Source organism: Diachasma alloeum, unplaced genomic scaffold (genome assembly GCF_001412515.2).
Source record: "Diachasma alloeum isolate Michigan unplaced genomic scaffold, Dall2.0 Dall_scaffold_00299, whole genome shotgun sequence".
Taxonomy (NCBI): Eukaryota; Metazoa; Arthropoda; class Insecta; order Hymenoptera; family Braconidae; genus Diachasma; species Diachasma alloeum.
In genome coordinates, this window is record NW_021680438.1 from 247,994 (window position 1) to 272,711 (window position 24,718).

Here is a 24,718-nt window from a genome sequence, read left to right on the forward strand (position 1 = left end):
TTGGGAATAAGTGACATTTTCGCTCATTTTGAAAAATCCTCGTTCTGGAATTGGTCTTTTTTCTGTTTTTGAAATTGATCTTCTTATGTTTACAAATGCTCAATTAAAGGGAGACTACTATGAGTTTTAAAAGTCTCGGGCTATTGGAGTGAGATTTTTCATACGTTGAAGATAGATTATATGTCTAAAACGAATAATTAGTGCAAAAAAATTAATTGTTTATCGTTCGTTTGCCCCTTAGATGCTTAAAATGTTTTAAATAGTCCAGGGCCTCCAATTTCTTATCTACATGGGTTTTTATTTTCAAAATTGTTGGAAAAATGTGTACAATATCAATTGCTAGCTAGTTTTCTTCAATTCGACTAACAAATTGCACCATTCATGTAAAATCGTCAGAAAAATGTTTCTGAAAGCATCAAAAATATATTTTAAATATTTCGAGGATCATTTTTCTGGCTATTTTACATGGATGGTGCAATTTTTTATATAAAAAAAAAAAATTAGCTGTGTAGGAGTCAAATTAAATAAAACTCACTCGTAATCGCTATTGTATACTTTTCGTCAACATTTTTGAAAGAAAAAAACCTCTAATTCAAAAATTGGAAGTCCTGGACTATTTTTATCACTTCAAGTGTCTACGGTGCGAACGAACAATAAAAAATTAATTTTTTTGCACTAATTATTCGTTTTGAGATTTTCAGTGTATGATAAATCTCACTCGAATGGCCCCCGAATTTTAAAAATCATACTCGTCTCCCTTTAATCAAAGTTTATTGCTTGATACCTTAACCCAATTGATGTCATGAAAGAAAACTCAACAGTTGTTGATTTAAGAACTTTTTTGCTTGAAATAATTTCGTTTTCGTACCGAATTGTAGGGATTTTCCTTCTATAATAGTGTAACCAGTTTTTTATTCTTAGTAGAATGGCTTCCACACCCATAAATTTCTTAAAATCATTAATTTGGTCTTAGATAAAATTGAAACACGATTTTATAGCGTCAGGAATCAACGCAAAAACATAGAAGATCAGAATTATCAGATATCTCATGCATAGGTACCTCTATCCATTATTGAATAATTATCACATTGAAACATTTGTGACAGTTTGATTTTCAGTAGAGAAGAATTTGTCTGGCTCACCCTATCATTGAAACTAGTAGGTTTCGAGTTGAAGAGAAAGGAGTTCGTACCTGTTTGTAGCTAACCCCATTAATTTACGAGATATTTTTGAAATAATCTGCATAAAATTCTCATCTTGCTCAATTTTACCATCAAGTCCTAAAATCGAAACTTCATCATATCCATAAAATATTTTTATTTTCCCTTGTAATTAATACCAAAGTTTCGAATGTGTAATTTGGTAATTTCGCAACACAATAAAACACAATATTGATTATTTATTTTATGTTAAGAGTTAATAATAAGATTAATTTTGAACTTTCATGTCATTAATCTATTGATTTAAAATTACAACACAACAACCATTATTCATCCAATAATTCATTCCAATGCTTATTAGGATTTCGGTTTTTTTCGCGAACATCTTATGATTTTTTTCTTTTCCGAAGTTTGTCTTTTATTTTCGGCCTTACCTTGATAGATATTTCTATTGGTAATTGTTCCAGGAGACGGCGGACGAGGGTCAGGGTGGGGCAGATGTGGAAAATGCAAATTCAACAGCACCATTAACAACAACAACAAGTACAAGTACGATATTACAATCACACACGGCCTCACAGTTGCAACAACCAACGCAACGCGAACAACCACCCCCAGGACACTCACCGCCGACAATAAGCAATGCCAATCCACTGACTGTCAAGGATCTCATGTTCGATGTTATTGAGATGCAGCTCAAACGAAATCCCAATAGTACGTCAACGAGTTCAGTAACACCCACGATATCAAGTATTTTGAAGACAGATCACAGAAACGATATCACATTTGTTCGCGAATTTAAGCCATCGTCGAGTTTACCCTCTACTGCCATGTCCAATAGGGACTCGAATTTGGCAACACTATCAGTCGTTTCTGTACCACATCACAGATCAGCACCAAGTCCTCAACAAATTGGTAAGGATCTAATTTTATGCACCTGTAGGAAAAACACGTGTTAAAAAATTTAATAGAAAACCTTAACAAATTCGCTAGACAATTCTTTTGGAATTCTCTAGAAATTCAATGGAGATTCTGCTAAAATTCTAGAGAATTCTCGTGAGAATTGTATTTGTTTTTTGCGCACATTCTTTTAGATATTTGATAAGAAAAAGTCAATGCATTTCGATTTTTCTGTTTGAATTTTTATCTTGAGATTTTTTCTATTATAACTATTGGGCAGGGATTTTCTAAATTTTACCGTTATATTTTGTTTTGTTTACATTGCAGGATTGAGTGAAAAAAACTTGGAAAATTCATGCCCAAGTATTCTTATAGAAAAAATTCCAAGAGAATTCATACTGAAAAATTCATACAGAAAAATCGAAATCTATTGACTTCTTTCTATCAAATATCTCATAGAATTTTAACGAGAATTCCCTAGAATTTTAATAGAATCGTAATAGAATTTCTAGAGCAATCCAATAGAATTTTCTAGCGAATTCGGTAAGTTTTTCTACTGAATTTTTCCATACGTGAATCACTTTGAGTATAAAATATACTGTTGGTTTTTTTAAATTCAAGCATTGATTTCAAGTGAATTCTCTACGTTGTGAATTTCAATTCCATTTAAGGATATCCAAATACTTTGGCTATTTTCTCTCCAGTGAAATGCGTTTCTACTTTTGTAGTCGAACATCAGAGCTTTCATTTGAGTCCCATTTGACCCTGAGTTTCCGGAGATTTTACAATGATTTTATTATTTAAACTTTGCAGGTCTGAATTTTAATCTCGATATTGAACCGTTAGAAAATATTTGAAAAATTTGAAAGAAATAAAAAGTTTACTCTTGGAGTCAACTTTTTATTTCTATTCTTAAAAATTGCAATTTTTGAAAATTATGACAATTGGTTATGAATAATTTATGAATTATGAATTTTCCACCATAAAAAATCAGTTGTTTCGAATCGTAAAAAATCAGTTGTTTCGTAATCGTAATTCATGCCTAACAAAATAAGATTTCCGAAATTTTAAACAGTTTCAATTATTTATTTTCAAACAACGAATTATGCTGAATACTCATGATTTTTTTCCAATTTATAGTGTGGTCTGCGCCAAACTGTAAAAAATACTTGGATATCCTTAAGATTAAATCATTCATGTAATTTCTGACTCATTTTGAAAATTCCGAAAAATTGAATCATTCAAGCGATTATTGATTATCAATGACAGCTTGAATTTCAAAATTCATTATGAAAATTGACTATAAAATTGTTAACTAAATAGGTGCCTGAATTTTCACAATTTTCAAGAATCGCGCTTAAAAACAGAAATTCCATTGAAAATTTAAGAAATTAAATGATCCTCAAACACAAAACATGAAAATTTCATGTAAATTGTTAAAAATTTCAAGATGTCTCACTTGAAATTTCAAAAGTAATTGTCTAATATTATACCTTGAAAACAAAGCCAAGAAAATGTTTTAAAAAATTCCCACATAATCCATTTGACCTTCTAAAGGCCCTACATAAATTCCAGATACCTTGCCTTCAACACAACCAAAAAAAAGATGATGAAACCAATCTACCGACTGAAAGCCAATGGTTCTCCCTCCAAAAAACTAAAACCACAATTTCTTGCCCAGGTCAAATGCAGGCGACAATAACACCAATGCCCCCAGTGCCCCCACCGAACCAGCCGCCGTCAGCCGACCTCCTCCCAAAGGAGGGTCTCGTAGTGATGCAAGTCCAGCAGGCCCTGCGAGAGACGGAGGGCACCCTCGACCTCAGCATAAAGAAGCCGCGTCAGCAGCCACCCCCTCCCCAATCCCAGCCGCAGCCTCAAGACTACAACCACACCCTCCAGCCTCCCCACAAAGCCCCCCAGATGACGATGTATCGTCCCGAGCCCCCACCTGGTGCTTACTACCACCCGCACGCTCACGAGCAGGGTCGAGGAGCAAAGAGCCCCCTCGTATACGCCTCATCCCCTCGTCCCCAGGCGCCGATCACCCCGAAGATGAACAAAGTCGCAGTGCCCCCACCCCCCCACCCCAAGCTCTCCCCAAAGCTAGCGAACATGGGCACACCCCACAAAGGTGGTTCAATAACCCACGGGACTCCAGTCTCAGGTGCCAGATACGAGGGCCTCCTCCGTCAGATGACCCCACCAGGTACAGCAGCGCCATCAGCCAACCCCCCAGCCCCCAAGGAGTCTGGCTCCATCACGCAGGGCACCCCAGTCCACCCGTTCACCGTCGAGAAACGTCCGATGTACGACTACCATCGTCCCATCAGACACTCCCCAGCGACAACCAATGCCCCACCCCAGAGTCCCAATCCGGGAGTTGTCGTCACCCACAGCAACTACAACTCCTACTCAGCAAGACCACCACCAAGCTACACGATGGAGCAGCAGCTGTCCTCCCGCCAGATAATAATGAACGACTACATCACGAGCCAGCAGATGCACCAGCGTCGAGGCACAAGTGCTAGCAACGAGAGTTCAAGTAAAACCGAGCCCCCACCTGCTACTCTCTACTACACGGGTACCCCACCACCCCCAGCGCCCCCTCAGTCGCACACACAGGCACGACAGGGTGTGATTCAGAGGCACAATCCTCAGAAGCAAATCCATTACCATCCACCACCTGCGGGACTCGAGGCATTTTCGAGTCTAGTCGATGTTGCTGTTCAACAACCCAGTTTACCTGTACCTCATCCCCATGGACATCCTTCCTCGGGGAGTAGTCACGAGGGTCTCGGCAAGACAATGGCAGACCGATTGCTGGCTGATAGGTACGTGGACAATAATCGTGCTTATCGAGAGCAAGAGCTGAGGATTCAGGAGCACAGGATGGCGATGCAGCATGCTGAGAGAATGGCCGCTGCACACCAGCAGCAGAGGGACAGAGAACGAGATTTGGCGCATATTCGGGAGAAGGAGGAGCACAGATTGCAGAGGGAGAGGGAGAAGGAGTTGCAGCAGTTGGAGCACAGATTAGCTGTGCAGCATCATCAGAGGGAGAAGGATATGCAGCAGGAGAGGATAGATAGGGAGAAGCAATTGCAGCATGAGCACATGATGCAGCAGAGGGAGAAGGAGGAGAGGCTGAGGGAGAAGGAGATTCAGCATCAGAGGGAGCAGATTGCTGCGCATCAGAGGGAGAAGGAACACCAGGAGCACAGGATGGCACAGCAGAGGGAGAAGGAGATTCAACATCAGAGGGAGCAGCTTGCGGTGCACCAGAGGGAGAAGGAGATGAGGGAGAAGCAGGAGCACAGAATGGCTGTGCACAGGGAGAGGGAAATGGCGCATCTTCATCAGCAGCAGAGGATGCAGGAGCAGCAGCAGATGCAGCAGCACATTCTGGGACAGAGGATGGAGGCTGAGAGGCGACACATGGCGCAGATCTACAGGGATCAGCAGCATCAGCACATTGACAGGGAGTCGGGGAGACTACTTGGCAGTGGTTTCTCACAGTCCTCCAGGCCTCAGCAACCTCAACAACCTCCTCCTCAGCAAGCGCCAGCCTCGTCGAGGCCTAGTCCTGCCTCTTCGAATTCTCAGTCTGGAGACAATTCGTCTACACTCACTGCTGCCAGTTTGATCGATGCGATTATCACGCATCAGATCAATCAGAGCTTTAAGAGCACTAGTGGAGCTCCTGCTGTCAATAATCAACCTACTAGGCCGGGCGATAGACTTTTTCAGGTGAGAACAATACAAGTTTGTTTGAGTCAATATTTTTTTATGAATTCGTTTATTGGTGCAAAGCCTATTGATTGATAAGATTTTCTTCTGTTCTCATTTGTTTTTATTGATATTTAATTATTGCAAAATTACTGAACATGGTATTGAAGTTGCATTAAAATGTTCACTTGAAGGATATCTAAACTTTGCAGGTGTGAATTTCGATATTGAACCGTTAGGAAAAATTTTTTAAATCTGAAGAAAAATTAGAAAGTTTACTTTTGGAGGAAGATTGATGAAATAATTGAAAAATGGCAATTTTTGAAAATTGCGAGCATTTCTTATAAATATTTTATAAATAATCAATTCTCCATCATAAAAATCATTTGTTCGGTATCGTAACAAATTTATTCATATTCAGAATTTTAGCAGAAATCGGTTTCATGAATTCTCATTTTTATTCCCTAAAAACAACAATAAAAATGAGAATTCTTGTATGAATCATCCGCCTCTTGAGCGAAATATATAGTTGTTGTTGAAAGCAGAGAAAGTATTCACGTTTGAGACTTTCAAATTCGAACCAAACAATTATTATTTTTTTGTAATTTTTAACTAATGAGTTTTTTGGCCCAAACGAGACCAAATAATAGTTTGAGAACTTGTTCGTTTTTCTCCCAGTGAACCGTAAAAATACTTCGATATCCTTATTAAAAAGGACACCAAAATCACCAAAAACATGATATCAATTCAATCTTCACTCCTGCAGGGATTCCATCGTGATACTCAAGCCGAACCCAACGGTGTAGCTCACAGTCCAGCGGCTGAGAGTTCCGTAGCCAATAGTGGACCACCCAGTGAACCCCCGAGGGATGGAAAAACAATAACCCTTGGAGAGCACATCGAGCACATCGTCACGAAGGATTATGGACCACCACACGCGTCCTACCGTTCGTACCCAGGGTAATTATCATTCCCACAAAAACTCCTGAACTACCTCCCTTAAAACTTGGCCCCATCATTGATATCAATGTCTCTGATTCTAGTTATCCATTGGCAGACGATCAATGGAAGCGTCGTGAGGCAGATTCTGAGCCTGGCAAGCCTGGTGACGAGCGTCAGATAATCCGTGTGTCCCAGGGACAGCAGCAGTCACAGCCCCCTCCGCAGCCCCAGCAGCCACCCACATCTGTTGCAAAGCAGTTTCACAGCGTAGAGCCAGTATCTCCACCCGAGGCAACCCAGAATCACTACGCGAGACGATTTTACGAGTCTGCAACAGCCACGACAACATCAGCAACGCCTCCCAAGCCCCACCTGTCCCCTCTGGACTACGTGAAGAATAAAATTGTCGAGGTGATGAGGACCTCCGAGGACGACAAAACAACTGGCAGTGGGGAGAGAGGAAGTGGTAATGGCACTGCTGACAAGGATGACAAGCCTGCTGAGAGCCCCTCAGGTGAAATGGTCATCGACGAGAGTCCAAATCCACAGACTCAACAGCCACCACCAGCACCAACGACCTTCTACCCATTCAGTGCACTGGGAGTTCACACAGGACCACCTCCAGCACCTCCTCCACCCACTGCAGGCTCCACAACAGTGACCAAAAGCGAACAGATGGAGCCAACACCACTTCTCTCAGCTCAGTACGAACCACTGTCCGATGAGGATTGATCGAACATCTGGAGTCATCCCCATCTCTGATGTCTCGCTGTCTAGTGGCTTGCTTGGAACATTTTTTTTTATCAATCTTTCAAGGGTCTCCTTATTTTGGAGGGAATTGTTCATGAAGGCAATTTCTCTTCACTTCGTTTTTTTATAAAGATCATTTTTACGTGAATTTGAATGCTAAAGGACTTTAGGAAAATTTATGATTTTAGAAATTTAGCGTTGTACATGATTTTTTATCGAGATGTCATTCCAGTCGACTCTGCACTTTTTTTTATTATTGAATTTTACGATGAAAATTTTCATAACTTTGTGTCGAAATTTTTTTTGGGAATGATCAAGTGCGTGAATTATTGAAAATCAGAGTCATTCCTTATTTTTTGTTTTGTAATGAGAAAGATTGTACGGTGGATAAGTCCAACGAGAGGATAAACATTGATGTGGATAGGAGATTTAATGAAATTAACAAAATGCCGGCTTTCTAGTGCATGGCATCGACGCTTATTTGCAATTACCCGATGGACAACTTGAATTGATGAATTATTGGCCAACAGTGGGCGGTTGATAATGATGTATTTGAATTGTCGTGTTTTGTGCAAAATGAATGGTAATAATTTTTTCTTTTGTATATATTATAAATGGATAATCGTTAAAACGATGAACGAATGGTACGACGTTAAAGGTGTGCGTGTTTTTATTTTGAATGAGTCTGTGATGAGTACCAGTGTGAGATACTAAAAAGTTAATACTGTCTTTTAGAGCCCATTTGAGGGACTTTGGTGAAAAAAAAACCAAGGATGAACAAACGATTGCCACACGCTTCTGGGATACAGAAAGAGAGAGATCTCGTACTGTTGTGTGATGAAAACGTCTATGAAATGAAAATCATCCCTTTTCTGTTCAATTAATTTTCATTTTCTTTGGTAAAAGTGGTTGATAAATTTGTAACATGTAAGCGTTGTATATAGTACATAATATTTACATTTTAAGACGAGCAAGTAATTATATGATTACTAGATTATATTAATAATGATAAGTGGCTAGAAGTTTTTAGTATATAAGATGAAAAAAATTTAGGTAGCATTATAGAAGGTAGAAATTAAAAAAAAAAAATGAAAAATAAATAATTCACGAACTGACTAGGGAACTTCTCTCAAGACTACGTTCTCTTCATGATAAAGAAAATGAATAATGAAAAACAACAAATTACAGACAAAACAAATTATGAAAAGATTAATAATAATAACATGAATTATCAATGAAAGAATGAATGTGAATTTTATTTGACTCATTAAATTAACTGGAAATTTTTCATTTTCCTCTTTTATTTTTCAGATGAGAAAAAAAACATTTTTTCATGCCCATGTGCACTCACATTAGTTTAACAAATGGATGAACAAAACACTCACTTTTTTATACAGCCTAATTTTATATTTGTACGTGAACTTGAATTGCTGGGAGACATGCGTCTCAAATCATCATTATTTCCGGCTTCAGATCCAATTGGGAGGCGAGGAAAAATGTAAAGATAATTTTTTTAAATAATCAAATTGTCGTTTTTTCACCTCTTTGCTTATTTCCTTTTGTAACTGCGATTACTGTCAATCGCTGGATCATTTCGAATTCGAACACAAGGAGACCGGTGCCTTTGAAGATGTATTATTATCGAATAAATAATATGTGTATCGTGAAAACCCCTTCTTCTTCATGCTCGAATTCACTCAGTACTTTGTAATGAAATACGCGTCTCGATATTTACAAACTTTTTCAACTGGTAATTAACCGCCCTCATTTTACATCGGATTATGGATAAAATTATAAATACGTGTATTTAATAAATTTCACTTTTTCACGAGTTTTCACGATTTTCCGGATTCGACGCCCACAAAAGTCATTTCACTCATAAAAACAATTATCGAAAAAATAATTGAAATGAGATAATCCCCGTATTCGGTCGGAAAAAATCTAGCTAGTGGGGCAAGATGGAGATTCTTGGCTTTCGCAAAAATGTTCTGTTATGAAGCAGATAAAATACTTGAGCTCAGTTCTAAAATGTGCACCTCACGAGGGAAGATTATCCTATCTCATCAACTCAATGAATCATCAACATGGAAAAATGGCAAAGTACCCATTTTACCCCACTCTCCTAGTGAAGTGATGAAACACGATGCGTCAATTTTAGTTGAAGATCACTTCTTGTTGAACATCTCTGAATCGAACTGTTGTAACATATTCCTGAAGACTTTTTTTTCATGGCTCTTAATTCAGGGGGAACCCAAGTGAAATTTTGAAGTCCTCGGTTGATGAAAATAACTGTCGAGCGACTTTTGATATATCATGGGGTATCTAAAAAAACTGAGAAAAATTTTGTACCCAACTCTTTTTACTCTGTACGTCAGGTGAACACGTCATATTTCCTGTTTTTGGCTTTGAAATCCTCGTACTACAATTTTCATCCGATTCAAACTTTTTTTTTCAAAATGTACGTTATATTCCATAGAATAGAACTAGGTATTTTTTCGATTATTTCAATTAAATTACAGAAAAATTTAATTTACTCATTTTTTTCCGTTTTTCATACGGTATAAAAATCATTATTGAGTAGTTGAAACATCAAATTAGTATATAAAAGGTGTTTTCAGAGGAAAAATTATAGGGGCGGGTGGGGTAAAACGGACACGACTTTTTTAAAATTATTCGTAACTCAGAAACAAGTTGATCAATTGAGCTCAGTTTAGGTTCGTCACACAGGGAAAGAATTGTTCTTTGTATTGAAAAAAAAATTATTCAATTTTATCAACATTTCAACCCCTCATTAAGATTTAAAAAAAAGTCAAAAGTGTCCGTTTTACCCCAATCTCCCCCCTGAAGTTGACAAAAATCTTTAGCTGACGAAACCGAAAAAATTGAATTTTTGTATGATCTAATTGAAATAATTGAAAATAGTTATTTTCGTCACAAAGCCGAAAAAAAATTGTACGTCACTCGGCCGAAACCAACTTTTTCGACACGTTTACAAGTAACCGAAAAAGGCACAGGTCGGCCACTCGCTGAACGTAACATCACTGTTGAAAAATATTGTTCGGCACATGGGAGATCGGAATTTTCACGAGTATGGAGTTAGTAGTCTGAGGCGAAGCCGAGGGTGCCAATCACACGAACTGAAAATTCTCGTCTCACATGTGTCAAACAATATTTTTTGATTTTTTGATACGAAGTGGCCGTAAAACGACGTTTTACGGACAGTATGATGAAAAAATATTTAGTTTTATTCTATGAAATCTCACGACCGTTTTGAAAAAAAGAAGTTTAAATCGAACGAAAATTGTGGTGTGAGGAGCACTTCAAATTAAAAAAACTACGAGAGGTGAAAAACTAGGTTTTCGACGGACGTACGGGGTAAAATGAGGTGGGCACGAAACTTTTCTTAGTTTTTTAGGCACTCTATGATACATTAAAAGTCGCTTGACAGTGATTTTCATCAACCGAAGACTTTCAAATTTCATCATGGTTCCCCTTAAGAGTATTATGGCGGGAAACTCAGCTGCATGAAATTCGATGATATCTCAAGTTTTTGGTTTGCAATGATGATCAAATTTTGTTGGCACGACACCAAGGGCACAATGCTTTCCATCAACACAATAGATCTCAATAATCTCAATTTGTTGATAACAATTGTCAATCAATTAATTTACATATGCTACACAATATTTTTGAATTATTCTCATAAAAGAAGATGTTGAATTCCAATAATTACTACTGCATTATCTCATCAACAATTTTTACTACACGTTTTAAATTTTGTGGTTGTAAAAACTGACATGTAAAAACCGAAAGCCTGATTTATTTTCAGAATTTTCGTTGCATTTTCGACATCTTGCCCTAATATTCTTAATTATGAAAAAAATTAATCTCCAGGTAAATTCCGCTGTCTCCCGAATCAGAGATAATTATTTAAAAAATCGGTATTGCAGCTTCACGACTAAATTGACCCAATAATTTGATGAAAATCTGAAATGCTTTCACGAACGAAACAATTATTTTTCACATAGAAAACTTGAATAAAAGTCCTGTCATTGCAACCCATCCATCACCCCAAATAACTGGTTTATAGAATAAGAAATGAAAAAAAATCGATTTTATCACTGCTATTGCTCCAACCGAGACAAACGAAAAAGCCTGCAAATTAAGAACAAGAACCTAGATTAGAGAGACGTAATTGTAAACAAATGTACCTATTCTGATGAAAAAATTAATAAATAAGCCTGGACAAACGATTGAGACAGTTCTCAATCATGAAACAGTGGAAAAAAGGCTGTATTATAAATAAAGAAAATGCATAAATACTGATTAAATAAACCTGAGATAAGATAATATCGAGGCACTCGTCCCCTCACTTGGAAATAATGGAAAAAAGTAAATCAATTGAATTGTATAATAGACAAATTTGGATGATGAATAAATGGAGAAGCTGGGAAACGACAGCTCTGACGGATGAATAACACTACTGATTAAACAAATGGATAAAATAAATAACTAATAGCGAGCGAGCGCATACCATGCCTACAGTAAATAAAAAATTACAAGTGTAGCATACACGATAATACTATTATCGATAAAAAAACAAAACAATTCAATGTAAATTGTTATTTTTGTTGAAATAAAATCACCTCCGTTATGACAGCGTTCGTTGAGTAACTGGAATTTACACGTTTTCTACAAATACTTTTTTTATTTACAAAAGAAATACAAAATAATTACAAAATTAGTTCAAGAGAATTGAGATAATCACTGCAGTTACGAGCACATGGCTCTTGCACGAATCATGCGTTCCCTGGCTGCTTTGAACTGCTCGAGAACATTATCGACGGTGTTAATTAATGTCCCGGCTGATAATCTGTCTAGTGCGTCCCTGGAAATCCTTCGGTTCTTGGAGAAATCGCGACTCTGCTGGACGACATTCATCTCCACGTCGATGAAACCACCTGGTACCACTTTCAACTGTGATTTATTGACGATCGGACCGTTCTCACCTTGGGGAATTCCGCAGTAGGTGAGGTCTTCTAATTCCGCAGTTCCTCCGGTGAAGAACCGTCGCAATGTGTTTACGAATCCAGCAACTGGACGCCACGTTTTTAAATCGTAGGAATATCTTCCTGGGGCTGAGGGGAGGGGTTGAGCTGCGTATCCTTCGATTCTATATCTGAAGTCAATGAACGAAAAATGTGACAGATGTTTCATTTTTTTTTCGAGATTGTAGTCAGTAGTAAAGTGATGGGGCGAGATAAAACGATTGGGGCATTGTATTGAATTTTTCATTGAATGAAATGGTAAAATGGAGAAGTTAGATGGAAAATATTGAAAATATAGTTTTTTGTTGTCAATAATAATAAACAAAGGAAATTGCTCTTGTCTTCACATGGTATAGTTGTTTTCGCTAATAAATTAGCAATATGCTTTCGAATGGTCAGTTTGCACATCATTTTCTTCTATGGTATATAATTCAGTGACGAAGTGGTAAAACGGTATAAGTCAATTTTGACTATTGACCGGTTTTCAATGAATATCTCGGAATCTAAGGGAGATAGCAAAATTTTTTTCATAATCTTTTTAGTAGCACTCAATTCGCTCTACAAAAAAAGTTTGTTTGATGAGGAACTGGAGTTAGGGGGGATGTGGGAGAAAATGTGGAGGGAAATGCCGGAAAATTAACTTTGAGATGGATTATAAAAAATCGCCGTTTTTTCGTGGGATTGAACCACGTCGTTAATGAACTATGTACACTCTTTGGTATAAATTGTCACTGTTGATAGTCTTAAATTCACTGTTAATTGTCTGCAATATTAATCAAGTTGATCCACTGACAATAATTGAATGTCAGCTGATTAATGTGGTGATGGACTGAACGAAAGTATTAAATTTGGAATGCTATTAACGCTTGACTCGACTATATCATTACTGAAACGATACCGTAACACTACTAACTACTACTCGATATGAACTCGCTGATTTTCGGAATGCTACTGTATGTTTTTCTCTACCGGGTGCCGCGCTGACCTGCGTCCACTGACCCGAAGGGTCACGGGGATTTTCGAAGTTGGCCGAGGTCATCGACCGGAATATTCTGGAAATTTACGATGCGTTTCTAACAAGGTTATTATAATTTTTTTTTATTATTTAATTATGCTGGAAACCTTTCTCAGGTTTATTCAGCCAACAATTATGCAAATTTCGTTATCTCCCTTCAATTCGAAAATATTTTTGGAAAACTCACCGAAAGACTAAATTGACTTGAATCGTTTGACCACTTCGCTACTGATTTCTTAACTATAATATTGACCAATGAACATTTGGTGAGACCGAATAGACCTTCATCTCCAACCAGACCCATTCGTTAACGATAACTAATCCTTTCTATCAGTGTATCATGAAAATCTCCCTTAGATTCAAGACACTCATCGAAGTCTTGAAATTAAATTGGCTTATTCTCGATCGTACAGTGTACACTATGACTTCGTTATGGTCTCTTCGGAGATGAAGAACGGAATTTCAAACTCGGAATAGATTAATTTTTATTTGCGTTACCTGGTCCACTTATCGAGTGACGCAGCAGCAATGAGCACCTGTGGCCATGCAGGTCTGACGTTCTCATCATCCAAACAGTTCAAATCGAAGTCAAGCGTCAATTCGGTAACAAAGCTAAAATTAGCAGTGCCATTCATCATTCTGCACCGCTGTGTCCTCCCCGACAGTTTATCCCCCTCACTCGTGCTCCAATATTTAGGCAGATCAATTAAATAGGTGAGAAATAGGGCATCGTATGGGAAACCCCGAGCTTTTGTAATATCCAACGTCAGGTAAACCCGGAGTACGTGAGGCGGTGGTAAGTTGATTTCGGAAAACATCTCTGCTTCTTTGTACAGTAGTTTCTCGTGCAGTTCCTGTAAGAAAATTCGCCTCTTATGATTTACTACATCTCTATGAAAATCCTCTTAGACGCTCCTGTGGCAGACTGAAGTGGTTGAACAACCCCCATTGCTATATTCACCATCCATTTGAAACGCAACATTGCACAGGTTTATCGTATTCGTTGTTGCAAATTTATGATATTCATTCCTGAAAAGCTTTTTACCCGTAGGATTCAAAACTGTGCGGTTCAATTAAACGAAATTAGTCAATTTCGATATGAGTGTGTAATAGTTATTTTCATCACAAGGTCCCCAAAGTATTTTCTGACGAATGTGGCTTTGTAGGCCGAGCCGAAGGCCCGGCAGGAAACCCACAAAACCTGCAAAACGCCAATTTGGAAAATTGGGTTCGCAAAATGGGGTTTTTCAGGTCCCGTGACACGAAAATTAATATACACACCTCGCCATGGAAAACATATCACCCTCCCCCACGTGCTTGCCATCCTCGCCTTCGGCTCGGAAAGCAATCTTGCACGTGGGGGAGGGTGATCTGTTTTCCAAGACTCGGGCATGTAATGTACTATTTCGGCCGAGTGGCGAACCTAATTTTTTTTCACGAAGTGTCCGTAAAACGACGTTTCACAGACAGTGTGATGAAAAAAACTAATTCTGGCGAATATGAGTTCGCCAGAGTCGAAGGCGAAGTTCTTCCGGCCTAGTGGCGAAAATACTATTTCAGTTCGATATAGTAGTGAACTATTCAGTGATAGAAATCAATGGACGCATTCATTCATTAAAAACATAGTTCCTTTACTAGAATGTTAATTTAAATTCCACAGAAGCTAATGAAACATTTGCATATTTCTGAAAAGAATAAATTCTCTCGAATTTCCAATACAGCTCGTATTATCATAATCAACCCATAAATCAACTTCATGTGCTAATACTGTTTCGAGTATGAAGAAAAATCAATTGTCGAGGGACATCTAAAAGGTGACACTGGAATCCCGCATAAATATTTCAAACGCTACGACAGTGATACCCACCTGCGTAATTATACAATCAATACACAAGGCATTCGCGCATAAAGAAGGTGAAACAATATTAATGGCACATTATCAGTGTTATTTATGTGTTGTTTCTTCCTGTACACAAAGAATCATGCAACGGGGAATAATTGAAATAAGACGACACGCGATTGGCGTGCGCGCCACGCGCTTAACTTTCCCATATCTCTCGTTCAGTTCAATTCAGTGTGGGAAGAAAAGCTGATTTCAGTCACCTACGGACCACTGCGGTGAAGTGAACACCCACGACAAGTGGAAGTATAAGTCTTGTACTTTGTGAGGAAGTTAACATGTGCGCGATGCCACTTTATCAGTGGCATTCCTTCGTGTGCTAGTCACACGTTTGAATTTTACATCTTGTCGAACAGTTTAGAAATTTATTTACTTGCCGGTGGAGCAACATTCGTAGTTTTTTGTTTTAAAATCGTGATGGAAAGTTGACGTGGTGATTGATCAATTGAGGGCATTAAGAGTGACCGGAAGTGGTGAACCCTTGAAATTGCAATCATGTTTCATGTGAAGATGATGAGACAAATTTCGGAAATTTCCTACGTAGGGTGAGTTATTGGGCATAACTTGAATTTATTCATTCAGTTAAACTGTGGATGAGTGATAATTGATTTTAATCATTGAATTGTCTCAGCTAGTGTTTCAATTCCACGTGAGTCATTGGTTAGAATGGAAGAGACGTATAAGTAATTGAAATTTTGTTGATAAATAATCATTAATCGTGGTTTTGGAAAAATTAAGGGGAGCACATGATAGGTGAAATATGCCATTTTTGGGAATGTCAAATTGATTTTAGGGTGGGTGGTTCGTCCTGTTGGCGAACTTCTCCGTAAATTATTAATTAATTAAGATAATTGCATAAATTTAACATGATGCAAAAATGCACTTCGCTGTCATAATTTGCACGATTATGTTTTCCAAAACGAGAAATAATTCATATATTCAGAAAATTGTATTGAATTTTGCTTGAACTTTCTATTAGTGTTCGGTCGATTCTATTCAAAATTCCGGAGCTTATCTGCGCGTTTTTTCCAATAAAAATATTTTTTCAATCGAAAATATTTTATGGAAAAAATCCACAGAATTTAATGTTTCTATGTAACTTATTGTACTGATTGTGAGATATTTTATAGAAATACCTGGGTTCAAATTTTCAGAGTTTTTTATTTGATTGTTAAATGAGAAGAATGGAAAAATAGAGGAAAAAATTTGGAAAATTCTTCAAGGTATTCAAGTATTCCTATAGAAAAGTTTCAATAGAAAAAATGGTATCGAAATCCCATAAACCAATGATTCACCGTTTTCGATTGCCTACAACTACCGACTAATAGTAACAAAAATCTTAGTAAATTGTACTGAATTTTGTTTGAAATTTCTATTAGTTTTTGGTCGATTCTGTTGAAAAAATCCGCACCTTATCGGTGTTTTTCCCAATAAGAATGTTCAATAAAAAAAATTTCATAGAAGAAATCAATAGACTTCGATTTTTCCATACAATTTATTCTACTGATTGTGAGATATTTTTGATTTTTAAATGCAAAGAACGGAAAAACAATGTGGAAAAAACTTGGAAAATTCATCTCGAGGCATTTCTATAAAAAATCTTTCCATAGAAAAAATTGTCCAGAAATACCACAAACCAATGATTCACCGTTCTCCATCGCCTTCAACTACCAATTATTACTAATAAAATTCCTCGAAGAAAATCAGAGTTTCGCGACATATTATATATTTTCATCATCAAACGCGATTATGCGTTGTTTTTGCCTTATCACCACTCGGCCCTATCTTATCGCGATTAGGTTTACTGTGATACTCACGTGACGAAGCAGTTCTCTCTGCATTTGCTTCTCATGCTCGGTCTGTCCTTCGGAGGCATGCTCGATCCAGAAGTCGTAGCTCATCCCAGTGGCATCAATTGTGTAGCACTCGTTGTTGAAGTCAGGGTCGACAGTGAGGAGTTTTCCAGCTCTGTCGAACGTTATCGTGCACAAAAGAGTTTGAGAGTCCTCAGAGGCCCCAAGGGCTTCGTCCTTTGAGGTCAGGTCCGCCACTATGTACATCGTCTTCTTGTCTCTGTACAAATAATGATTCGTCCTTATGGTGTTCATGGATGGGGTCGCCTCAACGATCGTCTTGTTGTATCGTTCGGCGAACGGTTTTCGATTTCGTATAGCTGGAAGAGCGGTCTCATTTTTCGAGGATAGATAGGATTTATATCCTTCTTTAGTTGTTGGAGTCGTGTTTCGATAGTAGGAATCGTCCTCCGTGCAGGAGAACAGTCGCGAGCCTTCGATCTCATCTTTGATTATTCTTTCTCGATATTTCTTGTGGATATCCTTGATGCAGTTCCTCTCCTCCTTGTAGAGATTGACTTCAAAGGGACTGAGGACTTTCTCCTGCCAACCGAAGGTTCTCTCCTCGGTTTCCAGAAAATTCGAGTCCCTGGTCTCACACTCGGAATCGAATAATTCCGCCAACAGGGACGTCTGCTGCACGATCTTCACTCTGTAACAACAGAAAAGGGGGGATCAAAATAAACTGATTTCGGTGGATGACTACCATACATTCGGAAACACATGGCCCAGGGGAGTTAATTAATGTAAACTCACTGTTTTGGGGATTTTAAAATTAAATGTTTGTGTTTGGAGAACACCCACTCTTCCCGGAAAAATGTATCAAGTATTTTTATTCATAGAAATCGGTAATAATAGGCCGTGAATCAGGAGAAATCAGCTCGGGGACTTCTAATATTATCGTTTAGTCGTTGGCAGTCACTGCGATAATTGTCGATTGTCGAGACTCGTGGGTATTGAGTCGGATGAGGAAATATTCCATGAGGAACGAGGAAAAATTACCTCAATTTGAAATTCTCTATCGGTTGATTAACGCGATAATTCCCTGCGATTTTTAATCTTCCGGGATTTCTTACGAACATAATTAGTTGTGTTTCCTACTGTGTAACACTGTCGAGGATTTAATGTCAGCGGTGCAGTGTTTATATCGCTCGTTACTTAGCAACCGGTTCCACTCTGGCGCATCGACAGAGCGAAATGAATACGTCGTTGATGGTTTTTTTGAGCCATTATTGGATATTGTTGACTTCTTTCATTTTTTATCTGATTTTGACAGCAGATTTTTTAGGCGATGGGCATCGCACAGTAAAAAAAAATTCGGTCGTAATGTCTCCAGTGCGTTGCCAAAAAAAAACGTATGAAAAAATTTGATAGAAGAACTTGACGAATTCGCTAGACAATTCTATTGAATTTATATTCAAATTAGGTTTTATCAAACATTATTAACACATTTTTTGATTTGAGAAAACGAGAGAACGAACGACTGCAATGCGCAGTCAAATTCCCCCCCCCCCCCCCCCCCCCCCCCCCCCCCCCCCCCCCCCNCACCCCTCCACCGGTAAAGAACGCTAATGATCAATGTTCTGTTCTTAACATTGGTAGAAATTTTTTGAAATTTCATGGAAGATATTATAGTAAATCTCATGAGAGTGATATTGAATCGGATTTAAGGAAAAAATGGTTATGAAATTTCAAGTTTCAAATAGAATTCACGGAAATTCATAAGTTTTCAGTGGGAGTGAGATGGAAATTTCACAACTTGATTGAATTTTCAGCGAAACATGAATATTGATAAACAAAATTATATGACTTCTGCGTTTTTCCCTGAATTTTCTGAATTTTCAATTACATGATTTCTTGAAATTTCAGTGAAACTTGATGACAATGAAAATTTCTGGAATTTGGCGTGAAAAATTTGGACGAAAATTTTTCACAGCGTAGAGTTTAATTAAATTCCTTTTAAAGATTCAAAAGACGTATATGAAATGAAACATCGAATCCTGTACACTTCGATTTTTTAAATTTCATATACGCCTTTTCAATCTTTCGGTTGCGGTTCTTTTTTGCGCGCCGGTTCATTCTCATTATCCGTTGTAGTTTCGAAATTCTCCAATTTTGAAAAGTGTCATGCATTTTTGCTTAAGTCCATATGACGTACAGACACCATACTTAACTAAGATTTAATGTTATACGTTTAGCATTCCTTATACACGACTTCCCACACCCAGAGATGCAAATTTAAAACAATAATCGAACTCTCTCCATCTATATTTGTCATTAACAAAATTCCTCATGCTCCGCTTCCATACACGGAGAGAAAAATACATGATAATTCCGTGCGAGCCGCTTCAAAAATCAGTGTGCTACCCACTTAGCCGTGGGACCAACCAGGGGTCACCAAAAGATTCGAATAGTCAACTGAAAAACTGGAATGTGGCACCCTAATTTTGGAAGATCTTACGCTATTTTTCTATGAGATTGCCTTACGAATATCCAAATACTTCGGTCATTTTTTCCCGTGAAATGCTTTTTTATTTTTGCAGTCGAACATCAGAGCTTAATTATTTAAACTTTGCAGGTCTAAATTTGAATTTCGATATTGAACCGTTAGAAAAAATTTTAAAAATCGGAAAAAATTAGAAAGCTTACTTTTGGAGGAAGATTGATGAAATAATTCAAAAAGTGCACTTTCCGAAAATTACGAGCATTTTCTATAAATAATTAATAAACAATGAATTTTCCACCATAAAAGTCATTTGTTTGGAATGGTAACAAATTTATTCATATTCAGAATTTTAGCAGAAATCGATTTCATGCCTAAAAAAATAAGGTTTCTGAAAGTTTAAAGAATTTCAATTATTTGTTCATAAACAATGACCATTTAAAAAAATAATAGTTCGGTGCAAAATGTAGTTTTAATGACGCTGAATATACATGATTTTAAACAATTTTTTTCATGCGATTTAAATCACGAATTTCATTATTAAAAATGGTTGAATGTATAGTGTGGTCTGTTCCAAACTGTAAAAGATACTTGGATACCGAATTTTTTGGTGACCATGGTTTGGTCCTATTGGTTAATGAATAGCGCACTAATTTTTGGTAGAATTTTTCTCCGTGTATAGTCCAACCAAAACTTGGTTTCTCACACGAACTTAGTTTCAGATAACGAGTTTCCATGGTTTCTATTTTCAAATTGTTGATTTGTCACTGAAAACAAAGGAAAACCATTTTTTCCAAAGAGAAAAGAAATTTTGGCCCGACTATACCATAATCATTAAACCCAATTGAATGTTTACACATCCCGTCACCTAGCAACCGTTCCACTCACACGGCACTCCCACATTCTCTCCCACAACAGAAATCCCGCAAATGCCCTCCACGAACCGCCCCCGCATGCGAAATTCCCCTCAACAAATTTCTCCTAAAACACGTAGCGAAAGTTCAATTCTCAAAATTCCCGAAAAACCCAATCATCTCCGGAAATTCCCGAAATGTACCCGAGGCGCCTTCGAACCACCGATGCTTCCCCGCGCAAACCAGTTCGAGTGCGCGAGAGCAAGACCGCATTAAACAAGGACGAGAGACGGAGATCGTGGATGACGCGAACGAGTCGGTTCGGAGCAACCGGGAAGTGCATTATTTCCCTTTTCCCATCATCACTGGCGAATCCATAATGACTCACGTCTCGATCATCAAGTGATATTCTCGCTCCTTCATTCTTCATCTCCCGAAGACGCTCAATCGTCGATTCGCAAAGGTAAACCCTCAATATTTTGTGTTTATCCGAGACAATGAGTCGTTATATGCACTCAACCTTAACCTGAACCTTGGGTTGAGGCACCTGATAACGGTACTAGGTGTGTTCACCCGTTTTTCTCACTCCTTACGTTAATCGCGCTGGGAAGAGACAATTTCCTCGTCTTATCTACTGGTATCGGAGTGTTGGTGATGCTAAAAAGGAGGAATTACCGAGGTTTCGTCGATGAGTAATGGGGATTCCAGTCGGGCCTCACCTGTTGGACTGTTTTGACACCTGTCGAATGAGCGCTGGTTCAAATTCGCGGTTTTCTCGTCGTTTTTTGAGGATAAAACTCAGTCTCGGGTGGGTGTCCGGTGATTGCGAGTGGGCAGGGATTTCTTGAATGTCTCAGTTTATTCCTTCGGATTATTTTTGAATAAATAAAGTGACATCGACAGATCGACAGCCTGCGAATCTTTCACAGAGGTGTTTCTGGTAATATGGGGTTTCTGGTAATAAGGGTCACCTGTCGTGGGAGCATTTTTTAATTTTTTTTCGTCGGTTTCAGGGGTTTCAAACTCATCAGAATGGCCAGCGGACAGGACAGAGAGGGGCATGTGACCATTCCCCTTCAGTACAATGATTCGGTAAGTTGGGGAGGGTGGGGTAAAATGGACACTTATAATTTTTTTTTAATGTTAAGGATGTTTATCCAAAATCGCAAGTGGTTGAAAGAAATTGATTTGTTTTAAAGTGAGAGATGAAGATATTCCCTTCACTTTGATACAAATTTCAATCCATCAACGCATGTTCATTATTTAGATATGAAATAGACAAAATGCGCCAAATGCATGCGCTAACATGCACTTATATGGGATAGAATCATTCAAATATTTCCTCTTTTGGCCCGAGTACCTCAGATTTTTCTCTGGCCATCTGCATTCAGCATTCAGCATGATTTTAAACATTAAGGGAAGGTAGAGTAAAATGGACACTTTAGACTTTTTTAAAATTATTCATAACTCAGAAACAAATGTATTAATAGAGCTCAGTTTAGGCTCATCACAAAGGGAAAGAATTATTCTTTGTATTGAAAAAAAAAGATTAAATTTCATCAACATTTCAACCCGTCACTAATATTTTAAAAAAAGTCAAAAGTGTCCATTTTATCCCAACCTCCCCTACCTTCTATTTTTATTTCTATTTTTAGAGTCTTCTGGTAGGTGAATTATCAATTTGAACATAAGTTTCATAAGAGCCCGTGTATAAGGAAAAATTGATTTAGTCATTTCTGCCGGGACTATTGCGATTAATTTTTTTTAACGTTAGAAAAGTTAGTTTTATATGTTCTGCTAGCAGTCGAAAAAATTTCAGAATGTTCCTTGACCATGAAAAAAAAAACATTTACCGACAATTTACCGACACTGGTCAAATATCCTTAATGACGGGTTGAATTGTTGATTAAATGGAATATTTTTTTGGGAAGAAAGAGAGCAATTCTTTCTCTGTGATGTGCCTAAAGTGATCCCAATTGATGAATTTATTTCTGAGTTACAATATTTTTTAAAAAGTCAAGTGTCCATTATTCATGATTTTTTTATGAAGAGCACGTATGAAAAAATTTCATAGAGAAACCTAGCGAATTCGCGAGACAATGGGAATTCTATTGCGGTTCTACAGAACTTCCTATTAGTTTTTGAATGATTTTATTTAAATGTCCAATAGAAAATATTCTATAGACAGAGCCAATGGAATTAGATTTTTCTACACAACTTATTTTATTGACATATTTCCTATAGAATTTCCTCGGCTTAAATTTTTCAAGTTTTTGCGTCCGAGTGGAAGCATTGTAATCGTTCAATTTTACTCTACTCTAGAGACGTGAAAAATTTAGGAAATTCAAAATTCATTTTTTCAGCATCTATTAAAAAACGAACATTAAAAAAACCTAAAATCGTATGAAAACTACTGCGCAAGGAGCATTTTGAAGGTAAAAACAGGAGAAAATGAAGTTTTCCGTGGTTATCCGAGGCAAAATCGATCGGGTCCACGATTTTCCCTTATTATTCCCATATTCCGTCATATCTCCCAAACTATTCAATAGGTCCCAAGGCCCAATGAATACTTAAATTTCACCGACGTATGCTCTTAATAGAATAAATTGTATAGAAAAATTGAATTCTATTGACTTTTTCTGTTCAATATTTCAATAGAATCCACCAACAACTGATAGGAATTCAATAGAATTGTCTAACTAATTCACTAGGTTGTGTTATAAAATTATAAATAAATCATAAATAATATATCTTAAATCTAAACGAACACAAATCCACTAGCTAAATATACTTAAATCGATGCTGTTCCATAACTCGCTCATCTTGGATAAATCATGTAAATTGTGGTATATGATAATATAGAACCGTTTTCCCCCCGAAGGGAAGAAAACGTATATTTTAGGTCTTGCCGAGGCTTGACCCTTCGGAGATTACCTTGCGTATCCTAACCATGCAAAATGCCCAAAGTGTCAGAAAATGGCTCCATCTGTGAGGGAATAGGGGAACCTGGATCCGAGTTTCAAGTGCGGCTAGTGACGGATGGCGTCATTCACAGATCAGTATTATCTCCGAAACATGAGGAATAGGTAAAAGCCATTCCTCATGCTCCCGTTGGCGGCAAGGCCTTACTCGGGTCAAGCCTCGGCAAGACCTAAAATATACGTTTTCTTCCCTTCGGGGGGAAAACGGTTCTATTTTATGTCTGTGCCTTCGGCTTGACCCTTCGGAGAGATGTCTATAGTCTGCCGGCACTTGAAAATGTATTGTGACCTCATGTACTTTGTGAATAAACATTTTATTTTCCATACAGAAAGTACATGGAATGAAAAAATATAAAGAAACATATTCGGTACTAGACTGGTGTGAAGCTCCCAGTCAGAGAACCCTTCGAAATTGGAACACTAGGTCTCTCTACCGACTTGCAGTAATGCTTAAAGAAATTATTTGCTCCTTTCCAGTTTCCTCTCTTGAGGAGCTCGTCCAAATCCATCTCTTTTTGATAGTTATGCGATGCTACCGCAGATCTGATAGAACCTGGACTCGCCACGATACCCGCTTCCTTGAAAATATTTCTAAGCCACCCGGCAATAATAGCTCGTGACGCAGATTTTACAACCCCCCTCGTCGTAATGAATAGATGATTCAAGTCTTCCCGAGCCTTACGTCTCTCCGCAGACAAGGAAATAAGTAATTCAATCCAACCAATCAAGTCAAAAATAGGATCTGGCGATCTGGTGAGCTTCCAGCCCGATTGACGGTGGTCGATGCTGTCCGTCTTTGAGCCGAACTCTGGCCAAAAGATGATCTCATCCTTTCCAATGACACAATTTTCCGGGAGAATCTGGAGGAGTGTCAGGTCATGAACTCTCCTACCTGAAGCGAGTAACAATTGGAGAGCCGTAAAACGAGAGACTTCGTAGATACTATTAGTATCTGGAGGATTACTTGACATCCAGTTTGTTAAAGTCTCCACGTTCCAGATGTCCTTTCTAACCGGTTTCGCCTTTTGCGCTCTCCGAACTCCAATTGCTTTCAGCACTGACCTCACCAGCGGATGAGCGCTCAAGTTGGTCCCTCCCCCAGGATTATTGAGTGAACAAATCACCGACTTGTGATTCAGAATT

The 24,718-nt window shown here is 38.0% G+C and overlaps 3 protein-coding genes across 6 annotated transcripts in view; 2 read left to right on the top strand and 1 right to left on the bottom strand.

Annotated features, from left to right (window-relative positions):
• The window catches only part of LOC107039405 (protein split ends), a 139,876-nt gene extending 131,107 nt beyond the window's left edge, over positions 1-8,769 (top strand). Inside the window, 4 exon segments of the mRNA XM_029126197.1 lie at positions 1,628-2,075; positions 3,742-5,810; positions 6,556-6,749; positions 6,833-8,769. Of these exon segments, the coding sequence (XP_028982030.1) occupies positions 1,628-2,075; positions 3,742-5,810; positions 6,556-6,749; positions 6,833-7,463 (3,342 nt within the window). The 3' untranslated portion in view covers positions 7,464-8,769.
• A 3,485-nt stretch (positions 8,770-12,254) lies between these two features.
• LOC107039406 (Meckel syndrome type 1 protein) lies at positions 12,255-18,424 on the bottom strand. The gene is made up of 4 exons (XM_015258997.2): positions 18,300-18,424; positions 17,262-17,949; positions 14,043-14,398; positions 12,255-12,660 (listed from the first exon to the last, which is right to left on the bottom strand). Exons 1-4 carry the CDS (start codon positions 18,377-18,379, stop codon positions 12,255-12,257), a joined length of 1,530 nt encoding a protein of 509 aa, XP_015114483.1. The 5' UTR covers positions 18,380-18,424.
• The window catches only part of LOC107039407 (rhomboid-related protein 2), a 15,758-nt gene continuing 6,698 nt past the window's right edge, over positions 15,659-24,718 (top strand). The window contains exons 1-3 of one of the 4 annotated variants that reach the window (XM_015259001.1): positions 15,941-15,989; positions 21,498-21,534; positions 21,608-21,686. In XM_015259001.1, the coding sequence (XP_015114487.1) occupies positions 21,627-21,686 (60 nt within the window). In that variant the 5' untranslated portion in view covers positions 15,941-15,989; positions 21,498-21,534; positions 21,608-21,626. Of the gene's footprint in view, positions 15,990-20,896; positions 21,058-21,128; positions 21,535-21,607; positions 21,687-24,718 lie in introns of those variants that run through there. The other 3 variants (XM_015258998.1, XM_015258999.1, XM_015259000.1) reach the window with 3 other exon arrangements.